Genomic DNA, 20,247 nt, shown 5'->3' on the forward strand with positions numbered 1-20,247 from the left:
ATAGAAAAATGAGTAGTTCCGAAGGGCTATGAGGAGTCTAGGAGGCATCTGGGAGTGACTGCTAATAGACGCAGGATTTCTTTCTGGGGGTGCTAAAAACATTATGGCATTATATGATGGTGACATGCGCATAGTTCAATGTAGACACTAAAAACCACTGAACGGTGTATTTTGAAATGGTAAATGTTGCAGTAACTTAATTATACCCCAATAAGAAAACAAACTCTTCTCCATGGTCTTGACCCTGAGAAGTGTTTACCGTTACAATTTCCTGAGTAATGAACAAAGGAGATTAAAACTTCGGCTTAGGCAGGAGTCCACCACCAAGTGTTTCTCTGGAACACTTACACATTCACGCTGTGAGCCACAGTCATCCAGCCGCAGCTGACTGGGTACCCGTGGGAAGGCAGGCACCGTCCTGAGCATCAGGTCCTCACTCCTCAGCATGCTGAGGCTTAGGGGAGAAAGACGATGTCTAAAGGCCCAAACCTCACACCAGGTTAGGCCAGCTGTGTGCGGACGTAAGGGTGACGAGGGGGACTGGGCGCCACAGCAGCGGCACAGGGGTGATCGGAGGGAGAGAGGAGCCTCTCTGTTCACAGCCTCTCTGGGGAAGAACACACAGGACTCCGGAGGTGGAGGATTTTGTTACAAGTATGATAAGCCTTGAGATACTCGGTTTGGCTTATGTGTTTTCAAGGTCCTTCTGGAAGGCCCCGTTAAAGGGGCAAGAACAGCAAGTGTGGTGTGTTATGCGAACAACCACGAGTTCACAGCCGGTGGGGACGGATGGATGCCTGTCCTTAGGAGGGACTCACAGCGACTTGAGCGGAGAACGCGCCAACGTTTATGTTCTTGCAGCCTGGGAGCACAGTACTGAAGAGCCAGCGCTTCCTTAGCACCCCAGGGAAGAGGTCTGCCCTGGGACTCCAAGCACCAGGCTAGGCTTGACAGACACCCTTCCTCCCTAGAGTAGCCACTTCATCATTTTTATGGGCAGAGGAAGTACACCATGATCCTCTCTTTCAAAACTGATGGAATAAAATCATTCCCTTGAAACCAGCCGAGAAAAAAGAGTGCGCACTCCAAGACGAAGAGGGGGGAGACACATTAAAAATGTCAGCTCAAGTTCACCTGAAAATGCCAGCCCAACGGATCAGGCTGAATTTAAAGTGCTCTCTATAAGCCGTAGAGTCCGAGAAACAGATGACGTAAGACACTAGCACTTACGATCTTCACAGCATCGTCTTGTAAAGGCGGCGGGAAGACCTGAAGTTTGCAAGTTTGGGAAGCATGAGGGGTAAAAAAGAAGAGCTTTGCATAGATTAAATCACTTGACTTCTAAAGGAATAATAAACATCTCGACTGTGTGCACAACTTTTGGATGCACAGTATTTTCGAGGAAGGAAAACGCCACGGCAGGGAACACCGCCATGACTTAGAACACACATCGACAATGAGGTCCTTTGCCGAAGGGGCGAGACAGCACCTCTTTGCATTCATACCCTCTCTACTTACCATACTGAAGGGCTTTGAGTGGGAACCAAAAGAGAATAACGGAGTGGAAGAGGCCATTCAGACAATGAACCCAGAAAACCTGAGGGGAAACAGGAATCCATGAGAACCATTCGCGATAAACTCGTGCTGTGACCTCTGCCCTTCCTTTTTATCTATGGGCTGGATGCACAGAACGTGTTTCTGCCGGGGCCACCACTGTGAATTAATAGAACTGACAGACACTCTCTGCCGTAGACGTTCATGGGTCATTTATTTATTTTTATGTTTCTCAAGATGTTTTTTCAGCTTCACTTGAAATTTTTTTTCCTACTTAAAAAAAAAAAAAAAAATTCCACTATCAAAAGTTTAAATTTCTGCCCACCAAAGGGGAAAAAAAATCTTATAACAAATGCAGATCCTAGAATTTCTTACACTGGGATTTTTTTTCATAACTCTAGAAGAATAGACTTTTAAAAGACTATGACTGGGAAATCCACCCCCCCCCCCCATCTCACTACTCTATATTGCTTCGGTGGTACAAATATATAAAGCTGCTTTCTCTGTCTTGCATAAAGTGTAAAAAAAAAAGCACAAAGTCTAACATTTAGATTATGTATTCATTAAAATAAAGTATTCTGACTATGTCTGAATTTATCAAAGGCTTTTACAATTGTTTAACATCTGTCAATACCAAGTCTCAGACAATCACCACAGCCACTTAACAGCCATTACTTTTTACGTCTTGTGTATTACAAACAGGAGAGCAGACATCATCGGGACTTGTAACAGAATGTGAGAGATTAAGTTATAGAAAACTGCTTAGACTCTTTATGGGCCCCCGAGCAGCTGTAGCTTCATCATTTAAAATGGCTTCTTGCAAACAAAGCGTAATGTTAAATACAATTGGCGTGTATTAATAGTTCTAAGCTGTTCAAACAACAGAAATTAAGTTGCCTGCCTCCCAAAATTTTCCACTGTGATCTCAATCTCCTTTGTGAGTTCACCCAGCCACGCTGGACGGTATGATCCAATTTACGCTCCAATACTTTACACATTTGAACTTGTGTTACTCATTAACCTTTGCTGCTTCTCCTCACTCGGCCATTACCACACGTTTTTATTTGACAGGAAGCACAGGTGGGTGCAGGAAAAATTAGTTCTACTTTTCCATCCCCCCGCCCGACACTTATTGTCACACGCTAATCCTTTAACCCCTGTCATGACCTCAGAGCCTCCGACCCCTTTTACCATAACAAATGTAAGCCTCATCATTCAAGGGGACAATGTCTCCACACTTGGGACCCTCGGCAACCGCTGTGTAGACAACTATGCATTTTGTAACCGTTTGTTCCCGAATTTTAAAACACTTAGGTGGAATGCAATCGAACAGTTTTGGCTGAAATCGTTTGCTAGAAATCTATAACCCCCTAGAGAAATAGATGGTAAGCTGAATATATAAGCTAAATACATACTCAAAGAGATATGGGACTTGTGTAGCTCAATTGAGTTGATCTGGAGTTTTCTAAATGACCGGGCTCTACAGACAATGACGTATAGTTTTCAACGATAAAAGATAGATGGAAAAAGTTACTCTTATGTCAACATTGCATGCTACCTATTTTCTTCTTTTCCTGACCATAAAACTGTGCCCATAATTGTCATGTGTGACAGGGCATGAGAGGATGTAGCTTCTCAGGGATGACTGGGTAATCCTGGGAGGATCGAGACATGCTTTCATTCAAGGGGGGCACGGTCATGTTTGTGGCTGGAAGCTAACATCTGAGACAGCACCACAGAGCCCAAACTATGGAAGGCAAGGACCTGGACCTGAGCTTGATAAAGCTCACTAGGTTTGCTGAGAATTATTGCCAGTGTAGCAGCCTGCACTTGGCTCCCAGATGACTTTTTATAGTAAAACAGGAGCTCACGACCACGGCATACACCCGGACTGTAGCTTTTCATCATTTGAAAATGTTCACCATAGATAATGAAAACCATGCCAGCAATGCGGGGAGAATTTGATACAAACTGTTCACAATAAATAATAACCTAAAAAAAATAAAATATTAAAATGTTAACTTAGATATCTTATACTATGAAGAAACAGCTTAAGAATATACCACTAAAAATACATTTTTTCAGAACCGATGGTACAGATTAAGCAAGCTGCAGGGTGTTTGATGTTTTAATTGATCGGTTTCAATGATTGAACCCAAAGCTATCAAGCTACATGCACATGTACTGCTGGACATCCATGCAGTGTGCTCATGAAGACTGAGTCTCAGAAGAAAACGAACTTCCTGGTTATATATCAATACTATCATTTACGGTGTGTAGAGCAAAGGCACTAACAGACCTGTTTCACTATGTTCTCGGTACACTGAGAATAAATAGCACTAGAGAGCCTTATGAATTAATCCATGTTAAAAGCCCCTACACTAGGTGGGTCCTGGTGGCTCAGTGGTTAAGAGCACTGACTGATGTCCTAGAGGACTCAGGTTCAATTCCCAGGCCGTCGGTGTCCAATCATGCCAGGATTAAAAAAAAAAAAAAGAAGCAAAAGTTCCTATGCTAAATGTCTGTAAATTTAAGACACGGAATTGCTGTTATATCTGTCACTAATTTACTACTGAACATGCACTAAATTAAGTGGAAATGGTTCAGTAAAAGGGTATTCTATTTGCTCATTTGTTTTACTACTAATCAAATACATAAATATTATGGCATCTACCTTCGTTGTTGCCATTTTAAATTCATCCTTTCAGTGACATTAAACAGAAACCTGAATCACTACATTATACTAGTGTGGAAACGTGTTAGAAGATACACTTGCCGGAAAGTAAACTATGCAGAAACAAAATCTTCTCTTGCTGGAGTGACTAAGTATCACAGATCACAGGAGATGACAGTAGCCTGTGATGCTTTAGGCAGAGTTTAAACTCAAGCAGTGCAATCAGCTCAAACGTCCACCAGCAGATGAATGGACAGTAAAAACGTGGAACATTTACATGGCAGCATTTCCTTCAGTCATAAAGGAAAATGAGCCCCTGAACCTTGAATGGGAATGAATCGAACAAAACCCCAACAAATGAAACAAACTAACAACAATAACAAAACCCCCAACAGCCCAACTCAACCAACAAAACTCCTTTGCCCTCCATACTCAGAACCTTCATACGACTTGCCTCACACGGTACCTTGGAGTTCTTGACTGAGGCCGGCCAGATGGCCCAAGCTTGCAGCAACAGAGAAAATCCCTCTGAACACATGGGAGGACACCAGCTCCTACCTTGGTATTGAAGTCCAGAGCATTCTGAGACGTTTTGTACAACTCAGGGTATTTTAACATGTTCTCCTTTCTGCATGATCTCTCAAATATTCCAAGCGTCAAGGGAGGCATCGCTGTAAACATCTGAAGGGACATACTGCCCATTACATCACATGGCCAGATGACGGGTATGACATTTATCTTCAGTATTAAACAAATCGGCATTATCAAATGTGCTCAACTTACCACATTATAAAGTCCTATGCACCATCTCTCAAAGAGGATTTGTCCAGAAAAGCCATTGACAAAGGCAAACCAGATCTGGGAAGAAAACAAGCCCTAGAATTAGGACACAGAATCTCAACACATCGAACCCGGAAAAGCAGCACTGATGGATCAGTTTGTGGGTCTCTGGACAATGACATTTCTTGTCTTTGCTTTTGATTTAAAGGGGCACTTTCATTATATAGCTGCCATCTGAGACAGAATTTACCCGATTTGCCAAATTTAAATTTCTGCATGAGCAAGCAATCACAGATTAAAAAAAAAATAGGTATTATCGTATTTCTACAAGTGAATATATTTACATGCCATTAAATTCTCATAGCTTTAATTCCCCTTTTAAAGGATTCAGTTAAAGATTATTTTTTATTATAGATGCTATACTTATTTACTTAGGAACTAACTTCCTGCAGTAATAAAATCATCATTTTCTTCTGTGTCTTGTGTGTAGTTTATGTAAGTAATGTCACAGGTTTATTTTACTTGAGACCAGCTGCATGTAGTGTCACACCCTACTTCTTTCCCTTAACGTTACAAAGAGCGTTTGAGTTTTCACAACTCCTTAACACACTTTTAATGGATTCAGACCTTCTGCAGTGTGGAGATTTTGCTGACTTAATAGCTCTTGTTATCAGAAATGATTCCTAACTGAAACCTTACCTATCTCTCTTTTTTCCTTAGGATAAATCCTTCAAGTAAAATCTAATGCATTAAATATGTTTCCTTTCTTTCTTTTTTATATGGTTCTTATTGAAATTTTTATTGATAATCATTGCCATCAGAATGTTAAATTGGAGTTTATATAGTGTAATATTTTAAACTTACACTTACAATTTTTATTTTTAATTATGTATAGGTATTTGAGTCTGCATGTGGGCATGTGCATGTGAGTGCAGGTACCCCAGGAGACCGGAAGCATAGCATTCCCTGGAGGTAGAGTGACAGATGATTGTGAGGGGAACTTTAATGCTTGTACAAAGGCCACTCTTTAATTACTAGAACATATGTTTTCATATGTGTGTAATTTTCTTTGAAAGAGAAATCCCAACTTAGAAACAAAATTTAGGAGTAATAGGGACTTTCATTCAGCATATTTGAAACAAATACAAAGTGATTATTGGCAATACCTTGAAAAAAAGAATGCATTAAAAAAGCCAACCTAGGTATAATTAAAAATCAAGCAGACTTGGAAGAGTAAGAAGCCTAGCCCAGCAAGAAGATTACACACCCACACAGCACAGCACTAGCAGACAGCAGGGAAGAACTTGACTTGCGGCTCCACAGAGCACTCAGAGGCCCAGGAACCTTGCTATTCTTCATGTTTCCTTTAACCTCATTAAGGAAGCATGAACGGCTACAAATTCAACATTCATCAGTATGAACTCAGGACCCCCCTAAACCCCCTACCACCACCACAATGAACAGTTGCTTCATTGGCCTTCATTTTTTCATAGTGGAAGGGAATGGTTGAACAATTATTACGAGTGGATGTCTCCAAATCAGTCTAATGGCCATGATCTGCACACGATCACGGGGAATAATTAATTCTAAATGCATTGTTAAAACATTGGTACTGGGTAAGTTTATGTTAATAAACTGTATACGGTCAATAATTATTGAGGTGAATGGACCTTTAGCTTATTTGCATGTAACCTTCTATTGTTAATTTAGGTACCTTGAGATTAGATTTTAAGACCCTCCCCTTCAAGTCAGTGAACAGACAGAAAGTTTCAAACACAAATAAACCAGCAAGTTTGAGTTCAAAGTGTATTTTAAAGTATAAGCAGACTGTATGCTATAATACAAAACATTCAAATGGGGGTTAACACATTTTTATCGCCGTACTTTCTGAATGAAAGGTATGTGACATATGCTTAGAAATTTATCCGTTGTATTTCAAAAGGTTCATCTTCCTGTTGCTTTTCTTTTTAAAAGAGAACGGACTGGAATGTCTAAATTAGGGCCAAGTCTTTCAACACAGTGGTACATCTTTAGGTAAATGTTTTGGTATTCAAAGGTTTGCTCTCTACATTTCTTTTAAGGAGAAAGAGAAAGTCCTTGACAGGAAAGCAGTCTACCACAGTCAGGTTAGCCTGAGATTTGCAGTTGAAGCCATATCTTAGAAACACATCCCTAAGGAAGACAGAACCTGAATTACCATAAGCACACAGAGGCCCCCCCCCCCCCCCCGTTTCAGCCAACCAAAGCCTTGGATGGAGAGCCTTCCGGGGGGTGGGGTGGGGGTGCCCAGATGATTTCAATTCCCAGGGAATTTACTTCCCAGCATACTGGGAAAGTACCACCTTATTGACTTTAATGACTTTCCTGGAAAGGGGAACCGCTACATTGTTTGGGGGGCTAAGAAAACCTAGATGCCACCAACTATCTTAAAGAAAAGCTCCTCTTTGTTAGGACGGGATCAGATGATTCAGAAGGGGAAAAAAGAAAAAAACTTTTTAGACGGAGCCAATGATTTAAGTGAACACCTACAGCCACTGCCAGGCAGCGACCCCGAGCAGGCTTTCTATCGCCATCTGCTGAACCTGTGTGTGTGTGTGTGTGTGTGTGTGTGTGTGTGTGTGTGTGTGTGTGTGGCTGCAATTGACAGCCACGGAGGAGCTAGCTAGTGATAGCCCCGGCGGGACAATGACAAGAAAGCAGCTTTTGCTGATAATCTATTACACTCTTTGGGGTTAAGATCATGCTTTATGAATTCTTTGCCAAGCTCCCCTCCAACATCCCCCACCCCCCAGAGGCGGGTCAGCTAAAGCCCCACAGACATTTTCCTGATGGAGCACTTCTGCATATTAAGCAGCAGCTTGCAAACAGTCAATGTGGTCTCTGCTCCCACGCCTGATCAGCACAAAAAAACAGAAAGGAGAGATCCGAGACTGGCAGTTGTCCTTGCTGGAGACATTCAATGATGTGTTTTCTGCCTATTCATTCTCAGTATTGACATGAGCCATTAACATCTGCAGAACTTGTTTTAGCTGGCAGAAGTTAGGCATGGGGGGAATTGATTTAAAAGTTCAATCCACATCCAACAGTTGAATGATATTCAAAATACATTTCCAAAAAGTGCTACCAGAAAAATAAAAATGAAGTTTCCAGGAAAGTTTCTATCTCGCTTCCTTTTTAACCCGTTAAGAATGTGATCAGTGTTACATAGCTTAAGAAGGGGCTTTACATTCAAAGCCAAGTCAATTCAGGGCTGGGGATAACCACCAATCATACAATGCTGGGTTCGAAATGGGCTGTGAAGACTGCTTTTTCACTTGACTTAAACACATTTTTATTTTCCTCAATGGTACCTAAGTTTTCACACTTCACTCTTGTTGTCGATCTAGATTTAAAAAAATTTTTGTCAACTAGTCTATGGTTAAAATATGAACTTATTTCATTAAAAATTAGACTCTATACATAGCTACGTGCTGACAGATCTTAAATTCTTGGTTTAAAAGTCTTAAAACAATCTATGTAAATAAAGTGTATCACACTTTCAATGATTTAAGTGAGAACATAAAATTAGGAAAGTTATCGATATATAGAGAGGATGGGAATAAAAATAATCCTTTTAGGGAAGGACCACAAATTTATATAGAAAACAAACATTATTTTTTTTGTTGTTGTTTTTGAGACAGTCTAACTAGGTAGCCCAGGCTATCCTCATGCCTTAGTCTCCCAAGTACTAGGATAATTGGTGTGCACCAAACTCCTGACTTCAAAGATTAAAAAAACAAACAAATAAACAAGAGACCCAACAACAAAACTTATAAATTACTTTGAGAGTTTGTATTAAAACATAGGTTTTCCAGACCAAATCTAGCAATAGTAATCAATGATGCTTATGTTTCCAAGTACTTGGTTACTTTAGCTAGGGGTATGGTAACCTAACTACAGATGTTAAGTGACTAATAGATGATGTAGTCTGTATACCTCAAAACTAAGTTTCAATATCCCAATCTAACTCCTAACAAGAATTCTGACAGAGGTAACTGAGCCAACTCTCTAGCAGTTTCTAACGAACACAGTAGACGTGGAGTAAAATATCTCCGCTGTAAAATATGGATCTTATTTCCATAAAGAAGTGGGTAGGCCATGTCCTTCCAACAGATGCAGAGAAAGGCCCACGGAACAGAGGATAAAGTGGTACAAACAGCCATCTGTAAGAAGGCCCTCAGCAAACCTGTGAGGGTATGGCAGGTCCTAGAGAGTGGAAGACAGTTTTCCTAACAAATTATCCACATCCCTCAGAGCTTTCTGAGGAATGCCTCAGCCTATCGAGAGGTTCATTATTATGCTACACTTTCTGATGACCTAGGAGCCAGATATTAAACCACATAAGAAATGTAGGGAGCAGAGGAAGGCCTGAGTGAGTGAAGTACAGAGTGAGTGTGTGCTGGTGATGTGGACACAGTCACGTCAAGGACGCCATAGCCCAGACTCACAGAGAAGATAGCAAAGCCGTCTCCCCTGGGGTAATGCTCAGAGGGAAATGGCAAAGCCTTCTTCGGGCCACCAAGTGTGAGTGCTTACAGTGTAGGTAGAAAATGTCCACCACAGCTTTCTCCCCAGATACTTAGAGCTTGAAGATTGCTTCCTTACAGAGACTGTGTGGTGGTATTCTAATTGTACTGAAATGTGATTTTGATTGTATGTTAATAAATAAAGTTGCCCGGGGGTCAGAGCTATTAGAGCCATAGCAAGAGTGTGGCGGTGGTGGCGCACACCTTTAATCCCATAGATCTCTGTGTGTTCAGGGATACAGCCAGCATTGGAGACATATGCCTTTAAGACCTGGGGGGCTGTAGATACAGACAGTGACGAGGCAGTCACGTGTATGGGTTTACAACCAATGAGAAGGCAGAACAAAAGACTATGAAATGACTTACACACAGGAAATAGCTCTCTTTCGGGAAGCTAGGGGCTCGCAGGAGGAAGGGTAAGATTTTAGCTCTGAGCTCTGACCTCTCGGCTTTCTCTTTTACATTGGTTCTGTGTTTCTTATTTAATAAGACGGTTGGTTACATCTACAAGACTGTCCTACAGAGAGTAGCTGGACCTGCCCTCTTATCCAGCTATACACCATAAACCCTGCCTCCTTGTTTATATAATATCCCTGCCTCCTTGTTTAGGTGTATGTAATAACACTGCCTCTAAGTTCAACTCTTCATAACAAGAATACAGAGCTTCTGGGTGATGTAGTTTCTCCAGCAGGGAGCCCAGACCACTCAGCCCCAGCTTTCCATATGTTTTTCTTCATTATCTTGTCTCTCCCACCCCCCCATGAGGTCCCCATCCCTGGAGCTATGCAAGGAATTGACAAAAAGGGCCTTTGAGATGGCTCAGCAGGTAAAGGAGCTTGCTGCCAAGACTGAAGAGCCAAGTTCCATCCCCAGAGCCCACGTGGTGGACCTGGACAGAATAGACTCCCGAGCTGGGTGATGGCACACACCTTTAATCCCAGCACTCGGGAGGCAGAGGCAGGCGGATCTCTGTGAGTTCAAAGCCAGCCTGGGCTACAGAGTGAGTTCCAGGATGGTTAGGGCTACATAGAGAAACTCTGTCTTAAAAAACAAACAAACAAGAAAAAAAAAAAAAAGTCCTGCAAGTTGTCCTCTGATCTTCTGCCTTCTGAAGTTGTATATGTCTACATTCATACCCACAAAATAATAAATGTCAGAAAATATGAACACATGAATAACCCTTTCTTGTTCACTTATCTGCCAATACTATGCTGCATGCTCCGCTCTGTAGGCCACGATAGGTAATTAGTCCAAATTGAGATGTACTCAAGGCAAAATATATACCAGATTTCAAACACTGGGCATGTAGGGAAGAATGTAGAATTTCCACCCAAGTGTAAAAAAATTAATAATTTTGACATTGGTGAGGATTGGTAATATTTTGAATATATTGACTTAAAATATGGTACTGAAATCAACCTGTTTTTTTATTGTGGCATTTGCTAACGCAGCACCTAGAAAACTTAAAATTACAAACGTGGCTTCCATCGTAGCCCACTGGCTGGCTGCTGAGGTTACGGCCTGTGCTTGACTTGTTTTGCCCGGTATTTGATGCCTAGTCTGATACCAAAATATCTGCAGGGCAAAACTAGGTTTTAATTCTCTGTGTGTCCATGTGTGTTTGCATGTGTGCAGGTGCTCATGCATGTGCTTGTGTATGGAGACCAAAGGTCAACCTCAGATGCTGTCCTAGAGCTCGCTGAGCAGCCTAGGCTGGCTGGTTAGCTTCTCCGTCGCCTAGACTACAAGGGCATGCCGCACCATGCTGCCTTTGTACATGGGCTCTGGGACTTGAACTCAGGTCCTCATGCTGACAAATCTAGTGCTTTACCAAGTGAGCTCCCCAGTCTCAGGTTTCATTTGTAAGCTGATGCCATCTTTGATATATGGAAAGAGCCTAGAAATAGAATATTTTAGGGAAATTCCTTATCCAAAATCGTATTTGTCAACCCTAGGAACCAAAACAGACGGCTAGCAAAGGGTAGCTGTGGCTAATAGGGAAGATCTAAGAGCGTGACTCTGAACCTGTGGGGTGCAACCCCCCTCTGGGGTCGAATGACCCTTTCACAGGGGTCACCAAACCTAATATAAATATCCTGCATATCAGATATTTATATTACAATTCATAATGGCAAGATTATGGTTATGAAGTAGCATCAAAAATAACTTTAGGGTCGGGGGTCACCACAACATGAAGAACTGTATTAACGGGTCACAGTGTTAGGAAGGTCACTGATCTAAGACAAGGATACCAGATAGTGATGCTGTTAGATCATTTCCCGGCTGCACTCATGTGCCTCCTGTAGCATGAATCTTAAAAGTTCTTATTAATAAAATCAAACCCGAGGCCAGTTATTGGGGTGAGTGCTGGAATATCAGAGAAGCAGAACAAACCACAACTTCCTCACCTTGCCAGTTCCTCAGCTGATCCTGTTTCCTCAGGCTGGAAGCCTCTGAGTCCTCATCCAGAATGGCTCTCAGCTGAACTGCTGCTAGAAGCCTGAAAACTTAACTAGCCAAATGCTTCTAGTTTCTGGTCCTCACGCCTTATATACCTTTCTGCTTTCTACCATCACTCCCTGGGATTAAAGGCATACGTCACCATGCTTGGCTGTATCCTTGAACAGACGGATCTCTGCCTCTGGAATGCTAGGATTAAAGGCGTGTGCTACCACAGCCTATCCTAAGTATCTAGTGGCTTTTCTCTTCTCTGACCCCAGATAAGTTTATTAGGGTACACAATATTTTGGGGAACACCATACCACCACAGCCTCCCCTGGACCGGAACTAATCGCTATCCTCTACTTCTGTCGTCTCTTTCTTTCATCGATTTCCCCCCCATCACCAGGATTGTTACTCTCTAAATACAGTTTTCCTGCGTGTGCTTCCCCTCAACAGTGGCTTAAAGACAGTCTGCACACGTTCCGGCTTCATAGTCTTTACAGTTTTAAAAACTGAAAACATGACTCACGAGCAATTCTACTTCAACTTTCTACCAAAGTGACCTGACACTTTCAGCTAGTGTCTAAACGTTGATGACTATTCTCATGGCTGTCATCTTATTTGCGGGAACACATTTAGAAATTATAAAAAGTGAAGAGATGGCTCAGCAGTTAAGAGCACCGACTGACTGTTCTTCCAGAGGACCAGGGTTTGATCTCCCACACCACAGGATGCCTAACAACCACCTGTAACTCCAGTTCCAGGAGATCCACCCTGGTCTCTGTGGGCACTGCAAGCACATGGTGCAGAGACAGACAGACATGCAGGCAAAACACTCATTCACATAAGACAAAAATAAAATACATCTTATGTAGCAGGAATCTTAAAAGGTCTTATTAATAAAATCAAACCTGAAGTCAGGTATTGGGGTGAAAGCTGGAAGATCAGAGAAACAGAACAAGCCACAGCTTCCTCACCTTGCCAATTTCTCAGGTGATACTGTTTCTGCAGAATGGGTCCTCTGTGTCCTCATCCGAATGGGTCTCAGCTGAACTGCTGCTCAAAAGCCTAAAAGCTTAACCAGCTCTGGTTCCTGGTCCTCACACCTTAAATACCTTTCTGCTTTCTGCCATCACTTTCTGGGATTAAAGGCCATACCTGGCTGTTTCCAGTGTGGCTCTGAACTCACAGAGATCCAGACAGATCTCTGCCTCTGGAACACTAGGATTAAAGGATTAAAAACATCTAGTGGCTGTTCTGTTCTCTGACCCCAGATAAGTTTACTAGGGTGCACAATATTTTGGGGAACACAGTTATCACCACAGTCTTACAACTGTTTTTTCTTAAAAAGGAAATGAGAAGATGAAGCAAGTACTCATAAAACAGTGAGAAAGATCTCCATAAAGAGAATGGTTAGAGCCGGGCAGTGGTGGCGAAAGTCTTTAATCCCAGCACTCAGGGAGGCAGAGCCAGGCGGATCTCTGTGAGTTCGAGGCCAGCCTGGGCTACCAAGTGAGCTCCAGGAAAGGCGCAAATCTACATAGAGAAACCCTGTCTCGAAAAACCAAAAAAAAAAAAAAGAGAACGGTTAGAATTACGAATGGTAGGGGCAGGACTAAGTTTAACGCTGCTACCTCAATGATGTAGAGCACGATGTTCTTGTAGAAGCAGTACAGGATGCACTTGGAGACTCTGTTGTAATTCCAGGCACCGTGAACCATCAGCAAATTCTTCAAATACTTGAACTAGGAGAGGAATGGAGAGGCATTAGTATTTCCCTCCCCACTGCCAGCTGATGGAGAAAGCAGTGTTGGTATGTGTCAGAGTCACGAGGCTTTACCTGAGCTATGGAGTAATCGGAAGAGTTGGCTGCCTGCAGACCTTCGTTCCCGCTTATCCCAACCCCCACATGGGCCGTCTGTATCATGCTGACGTCATTCGCTCCATCGCCAATCGCAAGTGTGATGACTTTGACTTGTTTCTTGACCATCTCAACCACCTCAGACTTCTGAAGAGGAGAAACCCTTAAAACAAAAACAAAAACAAAGGATCAATCACCCGTTTCCCGAAAAAAGAAAATTTGAAATGCTATAATTATTTTTTGAACAATAAATAAAGCAAACGTTTAGATGAATGGTTCCCTGATGAACAAAGGTGGAAGGGTTGAAATTGGTTGGTTCTCTGCAAACCTGTCTGTCGCTTCGAGGGAAATTCAAAGCAAAGATAGCAATCGTCCTAGCAGCAAATCTGCAGGTGATATGCAGGAGGCCTAACACTTGGTTAAGTACCAGCCAGGGACATCAGAAATTCAATTCAAAGAGAAGGCAGACAAAGCTGTTGAGGGGCTAAGAGGCAGCTCGGGGGTTAAGAGGATGCACTACTGTTCTTGCAGAGGACCAGGATTCAGTTCCCAGCACCTGTATCAGGTGGCTTACAACTGCCTGTAACTCCAGCTCCAGGAGATCCTATGCCCCCTTCTGGCCTCTGTGGGTACCTGCCTCTCACATGCACATTCTCCCCTGTATACACATAATTAAAAAGCACAAACAAACACAATCAACCAAATAACAGTAAACAGTCCAAATACTAATGGGGTTCTATTTGGTGTCTTGAAAGAAGTTTTAAGCTTCTGAGAGCTGGTCATATGTAATGTAAAGCAGCTTAAAATTACTGAAAATTAATAGCAGGGAGTTGGCTAGCCTTTCAACCCATTCTCAGACTCCATTGTGAATCTCAAGAAAAGTAAGTATCTGATGCTAGAATACAGTCCACATGCTTCGTTTTCTTCCGGAGGCACAGACTAACACACACACATGCAGAAAGCAAACAGCCTTTTCTGCAAACATGGGCCAGGAACAGAAGGCATCTGCGTTTATGCTAACATCACATTTGGTATTAAATGCGAAGCATTTTCCATGCATCTTAAAAAGTCATTTTAGAAATAAGTGCCAAGATAATGATAGCAATGTCCTAAGACAGAGTGCTTTAGCGGCACAATTAACTTAATCTATTGTCCATACTGCGCTGGAAATGGAAAGACAGGAAGACTAAACAGTGAGTCAGTCCAGACAACTATTAAGATAGCAATTAGAGCCGGGTGTGGCAGTGCACACTGGTGATCCCAGCACTTAGTGGTTGATCCAGGAAGGAGGGTCAGAAGTTCTAGGCCAGCATGGGCTACATAGCAAAGTCCTGACACACACATGGATAAGAAGAAGCAACCAAGGTATAAAATGCTAGTCCATAGAAATGTCTAAGAGCTGTATCACCACATCATCATCATCACCATCATCATCACCATCATCATCATCATCATCATCATCATCATCATCATCATCATCATCTTGAGACACCTGAGGCAGTGCCAGCCCAAGCTGGACTTGAATTAGCTTTGTAGCTGAAGCTTTGGCATAGGACTCCTGATCCTTTGACTTCCATTCTCCCAATACTAGATTAAAGCACATGCCAGTCTGCCTCTCTCAGTGATAAATTCTTTATTAAGGTAAGTACCATGGATGTGTAACAAATCCTATCTCACAAATTGTTATTCTTCTTAAAAATAAAGGGCATTTAAGGAACCGATATGTCTTTACATATACTCTTGATTACGTTGATAAGAAAAATTCCCATTAGTGGGAATTTTGCATAAATCCGTGCCTCCAGGAGGCTCTAGTATCCAGAGGAAGGGAGTGAGCCATGGCAGCTCTGACTCTTGCTTGAAGTTGGAGAATCCCAGCTTGAGTCGCTGACAGGGGTCCAGTTGCCTCCTCTGTGCCCTTAGTGGCTGATCCAGAAGAGGAACTGGTAACCAGCTGCTATCTCAAAGAATTATTTTTAATTTTTTTCTTTTGGAGTCTGGCAACATTACAAAATGACACAGCTCTGACCTCAACCAGAGAATGCATATCAGGCTACTAATGGTTCATTTCAGCGTCTGCCTCCATTTCTCTTCAAAGCAATTTCCATTCCATTTTCACGTTTTATTTAATGTTTCTTAACAGGCTAATATAAATGGGTAAGCCCACTGGCCCTTGGCCAAGGTTTTAAACACGGACTACAGTTGACATTTAGTAAATGTCAGAAAAGAATGCTCACCAGAAATGCTCTAGAAAGCAAATGGAAACAGGCATGAATGAAGGGAAGCATTTGAAAACATTTATCAAATTCTCTTTAACAGCTCCCCGGCTACACACATCATAGCATCACACTGTGGAGCTAGGACACTGTGCCGCCCTTTTGTGAACTGAACCCACATAGTGAGCTAAAATCAGTGACTTCAAGGAGCTTCAGGACAGACCTACACTAAACCTCTGGTCCCTTCCTCATGGTGACTATAGCCAGCGACTACTGTCTCTGCTTCACACTGTAATTTTCGCTACTGCCACAGTGGCTGATCTCCCTTGTCAACTTGAGGGACTTCTGAATCACCTAGGAGACACACCTCTGGGGAGGGCCCGGAGGGTGTTTCCAGAGAGCCTTAACTGAGGAGAAAAGAGCTACCCTAAGAGTAGCTGGGCTGAGGTCCCAGACTGAATAAAAAGCGGGGAACGTTGGAAGTCCACCCAAGGAACCCCAGTACCCATCTTACACTGCTGCCTGAAGGCAGACAGAGGCAGTGATGTTAGCGGCCACCTCATGCTCCTGTCCCCATGTCATGTCAGCATGTCATGTTCCTGTCCCCACGCTTCCCTGGCCATCATGCACTATATCCCCTCAAACTGTGAACCAACGCTCTTCTTCCCTTAAACTGTTGATATCAGGTGTTTTATCAAAGACATACAAAGTAATAGAACCTCCAAATTAAAATTAAGGAGGGATCTTCGCTTACCTCAATGAGGATGACTAATTCAGGTATTAAAAGAGAAGAGTAGGAGTTGCCTCGCTTGCTGACCTTGACCTTGATATCCTCCCTATGCTAATTCCCTGCCAGGTTTTATCCTCCTGAATGCTTAAGGGAAGTTCCTTGTCTGTGTATCACGCATATTGGGCGTTAACAGCATAGATGCAAGATTGTAAAACATCAGTAGCGAACTTCTGCCCTTCGGGGTCCTCCCATTCATTGTGCTGTAAGCCTGTATTTAAGACCTCCACCTTCAATAAAAGGCATTCGGCATTAAAAAAATAAAAATAAAAAAATTAAAACTCTTAAAGATGAAAAAAAAAGAAGGTATTGAGAGCACAAGCATGGTGACTGTAAACCCAAAAAAGCACAGACTGTATAACAACAACAAAAACAAAACAAAACAAAAAAAGAGAGAGAGAGAAGAGTAGGAATATCTGAAGCAAGAAAATGTTTGTTAAAAAAAAAAAAAGAAATGGAGCTATAGTCAGAAGCATCCTCCAAAGTACATGGTAATTACAAGTAGCAAGGACACCACTCCAGGCTTAGAAGAAGATTCAAGGAACAGTGAAAGACACCACTTCTGCAGACTTTGGAAGAGCAGCTGACAGCTAAACAATGATGGATTTACAAAATGTAAAACACACATTCATATAGTTCACTCAGAGTTTGAATGTACAGACTTGTCAGTTAGCGTCTAGAACCTTCTTTTGCCAGGAAACCTACTGGTTGAAATCCTAGATTTTCTATTGTTGGAAAAATCGTACTCATGAGGCACATGCTTTTTGTTTTCTAACATGAAGCAGAGAACAGAATTTTTTCCATCCTAGTTGATGATTATCTTACATGCCGTTCTCTATATTCAAAAGTAAAATTGTCAAGCAACTCACATTCTTTTGAGACCATTATACCTGGTTTTCTTAGTAATAACTTTCTTCAGATTATTGCAGCGATCTGACAAGTATTTAATTAATGGCAATTACTTTGAGATATACAACCTCAATAAATACATTACAGAATAAGCAGACTTGGAAGGCACCAGTCAACCCACAGAAGCAGAAGAGCATGGGAACCCCACATCATGTTCAGACTAAGACAGACAGAGGGTGCTGGGGCAGCTGCTGGCTGTCCTGAGAGGTGTGCTTCAGGGGGAATTCTGGCTAGTGAAACCGAAGTCAGCTACGAAGATTTCCTACAGAGGGGTGTGTGTGTGTGTGTGTGTGTGTGTGTGTGTGTGTGTGTGTATGATATGTGTGAACACACATGTGTGCTACAGCATGCACCAGAGGTCAGAGGATAACCTTGAGTGTCGGGTCCTCTCCTTTCACTTGGTTTGAGACAAGATCTTTTTTTGCTTTTGTTGCTCATTGCTGGGTATGCCAGGCTAGCGGGCAGCAAGCCTCCAGGGATTACCCATTCTCTGCCTTCCATCTCACTCCAAGAGTGTTAAGGTTACATGCACATGTTACTGCTTCCAGCTTCATGTGGGTGCTAGGGATTTGAACTCAGATCTCAGGCATACCTAGCAAATGCTTTCTTTGCCCACAGAGCCCAGGTTGAGTATTCTTATCCCTCAAATCCAAAATCTTCAACTTTCTAGGTGCTAATGTGATACTGAAAATTCAACATTTCATGTGACAAGTCACAGTCAAAACACATTAAAATGTTTAAAATTATCTTCTAGCTCTGTGTATCAGGTTGATGTAAAACCTTACACATGAAACATGAAAGAATTTTTATGAGATATAAATGGAATTCATGGTTAGACTTGGAGCTCATCTCCAAAGTAGTGCATTATCTATAAGCACGTATTCCAAATCTGAGAACCCCAACCTCTCAAGCATGCTGAACCCCAGGATTTTGGAGAAGGGACACTCATATGGGTGCTGCTTTCAGGGTGTAACTTTCACCCTTGCTGCACAGGGTGGGGTACGGGGGTGCACAGCAACAAAGCAAACGTTCTTCAGGCTCCCGCTGCCATTAATTCCGTGACAGGACGCACTGTAACCAGGAACTGTGAGTGAAATAAACACTTTCTCTCTTCAGTCGCTTTTCTTAGACTATTTTATGAAAGAAACAGGAGAGGAAACAGACAAGTGGGTAAGGCATCTAGCGTCTTGATAGTTTGCCTGGTTTTAGTAATTCCAGATGATGGACGATGCCTTCTTGACAAGGACAGGAGAGTTCACTTCAGACGAGGGAAAGCGCACAAAGCAGACTTCTCTCTGCACTCAGATCCCCCAGAGCACGGTCCTTCTACCACTGTGCTTCCAGTTCTTCAAAGTTTACCACACTCCCTGCTGCTCTCGTGACTTCCGCACATGCTTTCTGAGTTGTACAAGTTCTGTAATGGCCTAGAGCAACCACACTACGCAGCTAGTTAACTCTGCCTAGCGCTTATCACAAACTATATGTGCAAGGCTGGGGCCATCCAAGTCTTCAGCTTTCTAAGCACCGACAGTGACCAACTCTACAGTTTGGAAGCATCATAACAATGCTGTTTTCTTCTCCCAGATGTGTATGTGTCTATATGTGCATAGAGTTGGTCCCACTTGGGGGGTTTTCTGCAAGACGGAAACGATTCACCGCTGTCTTCCATGGCTGCCTTTTCTTTTCTGGAAGCAGTAAGCTCTACTGCAAAGGATTCCTAATGTAGCCTGCGCTAGGAAGGTCTGCTTTTCTTCCTATGCACCACAAACGGAGGGTGGTCCCTTGTGGTGTAACCTAGGAGTGAGCTCAATGCAGTGTGCTTCTCAGATATTATTCTGGCTGCCATCTCTGCACATGTTATTCATTATTGTTCTCATTTGTTATAGAGTAACTTTCAGGGCCCTGTGAACATTAGATCAGAGAGCACAGGGATGTTTTGTCATTCAAGCTAAGAAGTATATAGGTGGTCTATTAAATTTTTTTAATGTGCTTGAGAGTTTTGCTTGCATGTGTGTCTGGTGTCAGCAGAGGCCAGAACAGGGTATCCCCTGGAGTTGGTGTTACAGACTGTTGTGAGCCACCACGTAGGTACTGGGAATCAAACCTGGGTCCCCTGGAAGAGCATCCAGTGCTCTTAACACTGAGCCATCTCTCCAGGCTTGGGTGGTCTATCTTATACAGTCTTTGTTTTACACTCATCTAATGGGAACAATTGTCTTCCTGAGTAGAACATGGATAATGATTATATATACATATATCTATACAGTCTAAAGAATTATGCAAGGACCTTGCATGGGTAGCCAAAAGACTTATACTATAAACTTAAAGTCAAGAACACTATATTATTGGTATAAATTTAAATATGTAGGTGGAATTTTTTTTTGGGGGGGTTTATCATCCTAAAACATAATTTAGTATGATGAATGATCATATTCCTTTTGGCCACCCATGAAAGATGGAAA

At 42.4% G+C, this 20,247-nt stretch overlaps 1 protein-coding gene across 7 annotated transcripts in view; it reads right to left on the reverse strand.

Annotated features, from left to right (window-relative positions):
• Positions 1–20,247, reverse strand: part of Atp8a1 (ATPase phospholipid transporting 8A1) — a 228,809-nt gene that overhangs the window by 38,653 nt on the left and 169,909 nt on the right. For all 7 annotated transcript variants that reach the window (XM_028882277.2, XM_028882275.2, XM_028882276.2 and 4 more), the window contains 5 exons: positions 13,856–14,039; positions 13,650–13,760; positions 5,012–5,086; positions 4,787–4,909; positions 1,519–1,597 (listed from right to left, as the gene is read on the reverse strand). In XM_028882277.2, the coding sequence (XP_028738110.1) occupies positions 1,519–1,597; positions 4,787–4,909; positions 5,012–5,086; positions 13,650–13,760; positions 13,856–14,039 (572 nt within the window). The remainder of the gene's footprint in view (positions 1–1,518; positions 1,598–4,786; positions 4,910–5,011; positions 5,087–13,649; positions 13,761–13,855; positions 14,040–20,247) is intronic.

This window comes from Peromyscus leucopus, chromosome 10, assembly GCF_004664715.2.
Source record: "Peromyscus leucopus breed LL Stock chromosome 10, UCI_PerLeu_2.1, whole genome shotgun sequence".
NCBI lineage: Eukaryota > Metazoa > Chordata > Mammalia > Rodentia > Cricetidae > Peromyscus > Peromyscus leucopus.